Source organism: Magnolia sinica, chromosome 5 (genome assembly GCF_029962835.1).
Source record: "Magnolia sinica isolate HGM2019 chromosome 5, MsV1, whole genome shotgun sequence".
NCBI classification, from domain to species: Eukaryota; Viridiplantae; Streptophyta; class Magnoliopsida; order Magnoliales; family Magnoliaceae; genus Magnolia; species Magnolia sinica.
Window position 1 is genome coordinate 17,679,517 of NC_080577.1, and position 5,552 is coordinate 17,685,068.

A 5,552-nucleotide genomic window follows, 5' to 3' on the forward strand; every position below is an offset into this window, starting at 1 on the left:
AGGCCACACTACATGAATTTACAAAAGCTTGACCATAGCATGTTCATAATGAAGAAGCAACCATCAAGCAGCAGTGTTCCTTCCATGTCCAGCTTAAAAGTATAACAACTGCAGTTTGGAGTGGATAACGGTCTAAAGAAAGATTCCAATAGCACAAACAAACATACATTAAATCAATCTGAGCCTTATGTGAAACCAAGACGAAATCAAAAAGGAAAAGAACATCAATGGCATGTGGCATTGAGCACATGCTATTTCACTAAGCACTGCCGCAGGACTTCTCCGAAGTACTGAATGCTGGTCTGCTGCAGGCTCATCGTCACATGGTTGGCAATGCATACAAATGTCGTCAATCCTAATAAACGTGGAAAAGCATTCTTTTGCCACAACCTCATACTGACCATAAAGAAACCAAACCAAATCCACTAACAGTGCCATGTGAAATTAAATTTAAGAGGTTTCAACATGAGAAACAAAATCCCAACAAACAAAATTTCCAAACTGAAAGTATTAATCTAATGCGATCTCCTTCTAAAGGTAATGCAAAACGCTCACTCATCCTCCTGGCTGCGGAGCCTCGCCAGCTTGTTGGTAATAACAACATCAAGCTGGGCAGCACGCTCAACAATTGCTTTCCTCTTCCTCGTGGATATATTGTGAGCGATTTCCGCACAGTAAGTCCTGTATTGCATCAAAAGTAAACATAGATGGGTTTAAGTATATAGAATGAAAATGATAACATCTTTCACAAATGCCATGTTCGGATTCATGGGTGGTATACAAAGTCGGACTTGGGAAATATGACTGGTTTGAGGCCTCTTTATCATCATGCACATGGGGGAACAAACTTACAATTTTTTATCATTTAAAAAAAAAAAATTGTAATTCTGCATGGTGATAAAGAGCCCTCGAACCCAGTCACATCTCTCTCAAGTTCGACTTGTAACTTGCATGTAATTGATATTTGGAGCATTATCAGTAAAATAAAATATTATCATGTCCGTCACTTCCATTTTCTTCTTAAGACTAATAATTGCAATTCATGTGGACCGTGCATCCCAACACACTACAATACATTGCTAATGAATCCATCATCAACAACAACTATCCAGGAAAAAAGAGAGAAATTTGACCTGTTGTGCATCATTAGCAGTTCAAGCTCTTGGACGTTGTGCACAACAAACTTCTTGAAACCATTAGGGAGATAATGACGGGTCTTCTTGTCTGAACCATAACCAATGTTGGGCATCAATGTACATCCCTTGAACTTCCTTCTCACACGGGAATCAATACCCTTGGGTCTACGCCAGTTTGGCTGTCATAAATACATTCAGCAGAAAGGCATGAGCTCAATCTTGAGGGTCCCAATGAAAAAACTTCTACACCAGAAAGGGAAAAACAAAAGACCCAAAAAAAAAAAAAAGTTCCTATAGCAGTTTCCACTGTTGATACAGCAACAGTATAAGTTTCATATGTACTTTTTTTATTTTGAAGGGCAATGAAACTTTTATTGTTAAAGTGCCAAAGAAGTTTCATATGTACTTGGAATATCTTTATCAATAAGCTCTTTCATTTTTCAACGAAGATGAAATTTTGGTTAGCTGCCATGGAACAGTTAAATTCCTCTTCTTTTTTTCCAGATGGCTAGAAAATTGACGAACATTCATGGAACAGTTAAATTCCCTTTTTTCCAGATGGCTAGTAAATTGATGAACATTCCCTTTCTTATTCAACACGTTGCATTTCCAGATTTTGTAAAGCCCAGAGGACAAGACCCGCACATCTGGACTTGCTAGGTGAGTGAACCACGGAAGACCGTGTAAGACCCAGACCATTCAATGAGGACAGGCCATGTAAATGGGCCACACATGCACAAAATATTCAACATTTGGATAATGGAAGACTGTTGACGTGTGATGTGAGGACCAGCATGACATATGCGCTAGAGCACAATCTCTTTGGGGTAGCCTAACAAGTAGCAGGGATGTTAAAACACATGCCATGTTAGCATGTGGTGAATTGAGTCCAGCTGTAACAAATTCCCATTCACGAATTGAATCAAGACATTAACACATGCAGCCATTTTTAAGGTGAATACACTGTTATCAGATTCGTACAATTCACAATAAGAATCCCCTACAACTCATATCGTATCATGTGGGTGTACAATTCAAATCACAAATCTTAACTACGATAATCATAAAATGCGTTAAATGGGCCCAAAATTTACTTATAAAATCATTTTCCTTTTTTATTCAATTTTTTCTCCTTTCTTTTTGCCCTTTTGCTTACAAACATGAAAGGGCACTCACCTATTAAAAATATCCTCATTTTTCTTCTGAGAGAGAATAGATATCGGGATTTCGATATTCAAAAAACAAAGAGAAATCTTCTCATGCCATTTTTTTCTAACATAATTCTATGCTTCACAAAAATAAAATTATTAAAGGACTCTTGTATGTTTTAAGGCAAACCTTTTGAAAGGTAATAAGAGAAAAAGACGAGAATCCTTTACTATCATGATTCATATACCATATACATTTTCTCAATGGATAATATCATGATATGCATTACTTTTTTGGTACATGCCATTGGGAAATGGGGATGCAGATTGTGTACTAATTACTAAATAACTAGTGTACTGAGTAAACTCTGTGGGGCCCACCCATGATGTATGTGCCTTAACCATGCTGTCCATCCGTTTTACCAGCTCATTTTAGGGCATGAGCCCAAAATTGAAGCATATCCAAAGCTCACGTTGACCATACCACAGGAAACAGTGGGGATAATGATGTCCACTGTTGAAACCTTCCTAGGGCCCACAGCGATGTTTATTTGTCATCCAACCTGTTCATAAGGTCACACACACATGGATGAAAGGAAAAATACAAATATCAGCTTGATCCAATACATGCCATTGGGAAATGGGGATGCAGATTGCGTACTAATTACTAAATAACTAGTGTACTGAGTAAACTCTGTGGGGCCCACCCATGATGTATGTGCCTTACCCGTGCTGTCCATCCGTTTTACCAGCTCATTTTAGGGCATGAGCCCAAAATTGAAGCATATCCAAAGCTCAAGTTGACCATACCACAGGAAACAGTGGGGATAATGATGTCCACTGTTGAAACCTTCCTAGGGCCCACAGCGATGTTTATTTGTCATCCATAGCAGCCACGAGGCAAACTAGAAGCCTAAGAAAACAAGATTATAGTCTTTTAAACTCATTACATTCGACACCCATTCAAAGATCAACTTTTTGGCGAAGGATCCCACAGAGTATGCTTAAATTCTGGGCTGATGCCCTAAAATGAACTAGAAATGGATGGATGACATGGATAAGGCACATACATCCCGGTGGGCCCCAAAGAGTTTACTCAGAATGCTATAGAGTGCAAACCGCATCCGGGAAATGGATGATTGATGAGTTTTTTAAAATCTTTTTTTCCTTATATTTTTCAAATGTTTTTGATATATTAAAAAAAAAATTTCTTAAAATTTGCTATTTGAGATTATTCAACATCTGTTACGGTTTCTTCATGGTGAAATTAAACAGGCATTCACATTCCTCAGCTGCACCTTGTCGAATGCCAAGTCCATAAGAACTCCTTGGAGTGAATGATATGGTGTAGGGTATTGTTAACACTTACCGCAACTACAGTGCTGGGCTGTTCCCATTATTTGGGTGGTGCAGATTTGAGGTGCTTTATAAAATAGGAGAAGATGGACCTTTTTATGGTATGATGCCCAGCACCCTATCATTCCCCTCCATGTTATTACCACCTGATGAGAAATCTCTGATGTATCAACTAATTGTCATGGTAATACAAGTTGATCATCTGGTACAGCCCAAAGACTGTTCTTGAAACTAACATCCAGCTTCACAAAAAAATAAAAAATGAAAATGCAGACTTGGCATCTGGAACTCAAATTGCAAGGATATAAGATCCAAACTGAATTCAGTGGTAGGGCTTTACATCAGAAGTATCATGAACAAAATATCAGTCCACCCCAAGTAGAATATGGATGTGCTGTGTTGCCCTCCAAGATATTGGACATTGATATGGCCAAGAACTTGGACTGATATACAGGCCTGAAACAGCTTAAATATTAAGTAACTTAGGCTACATTTTGCTCATTTGTCATTACAGTAGAGGATAGAAATAATTTGTGATTTTAGAATTCATACTTTCAGTAGAATTTCAAAAAAAAAAAAAAGAGACCAAAAGGGGTTCGTTTGTGTTTGTATTAGAAAGTAAGAGCATCATATCAACGCTCACATCATTCCATCATTTCTATAAACTAGACTTGGAGCAGAAATCCCAAATTAGTTTCCAGCAACCACTGACATCCTAAGCTACCACACTCAATACATTTAAGGAATTTTAAAATCTCTCCCCAAAAATATCAATAGGTGATATAGCCACATCAGCCAATACCTCAATTCCTAACACCCACCGTGTAGCGGGGGAGGGCATACGTGAGAGAGCAGTTCTCTCGGAATACAAATCAGTTATAGTGCTCCTACATGCAACAGGACAATTAGACTGTCTAATCGACAGATATAGGCTGTCCATTAGATCCAGCTGACATTTCTTGGGTTGTCATGTAAAAGACAAATATCACTCTAAACATCTGATCCATAGCCTTATAAAATGGACAGTCGAGATCATTTTCGATCAAAGGGAAAGGAAATACAGAGAACAGCATCCATCAATCTCAAACAACAAGTAGAAGAGAAGGAATGGGAAAGATAAAAGGAAGAATACCTTGACGGAGACCTTGCGATCGCTCTGTGGCCTCTTGAACTTCTTCACACGCTTCTTTACGATCTTCTTCGTTAGCAGAGGAACAGCCATCTCTTCTTCTTCTTCTTTTTAATTACAAAAACGAACAAATTTTCATAGAAAATTCATAAACATTTCAATATGAAAGGATTCAAATTCAAAAGATTCGACATTTTAACGTAACAAACACAATCATTTATGAAACAGATATCTTGATTTCACATAGAGAGAGAGAGAGAGAGAGAGAGAGAGAGAGAGCGATTTGAATGTCTGACCTTGGCGAGTTTCGGTTCGTTCTTCTCAAACCCTAACCCTAGAAGAGAAGCGGCCGCTTTGGAGTTGGGTTTTTCGTTCTTATAAATAGTCAGGTAGCAAGCTGGAAAAGAAATGGGCATTTTCGTACTTTGAAAATCTGGGGCGATAGTCTCGTGTGCTAGTTCAAAACCATTCTAAAAAATGGTGGTAACTCATCTTACATCTGTACGTGTATCTGGACCATCCAAATTGTGAGACGATCGTGGATGAGGCATATACAATAAATAAAGCTGATCAAGAAATCTCATCCACCAATTTTGTGTCAGTGGAATGGATGGTTAAAAGTAGAATAGTGAATAATGGAAATATAGTATGGTTACTACCATATTCCTGGAGTGAGTTTTGGATTACATTCCATCTAGAAAGTGACGGGGGATTTGGACAGTCTAGATGGATGTAAAATAATGCCAGCCGGACTATATTATGCCAGCCATCATCTTTTTTAAA

General features: G+C 38.2%; 1 protein-coding gene across 1 annotated transcript; it reads right to left on the minus strand.

The window, feature by feature from the left end:
* Positions 1-421: 421 nt before the first annotated feature.
* On the minus strand, positions 422-5,211 carry LOC131245606 (large ribosomal subunit protein eL32z). Its single transcript, XM_058245180.1, has 4 exons — positions 5,066-5,211; positions 4,773-4,876; positions 1,134-1,315; positions 422-681 (listed from the first exon to the last, which is right to left on the minus strand). Exons 2-4 carry the CDS (start codon positions 4,860-4,862, stop codon positions 552-554), a joined length of 402 nt encoding a protein of 133 aa, XP_058101163.1. The 5' UTR covers positions 4,863-4,876; positions 5,066-5,211; the 3' UTR covers positions 422-551.
* Positions 5,212-5,552: the final 341 nt, after the last annotated feature.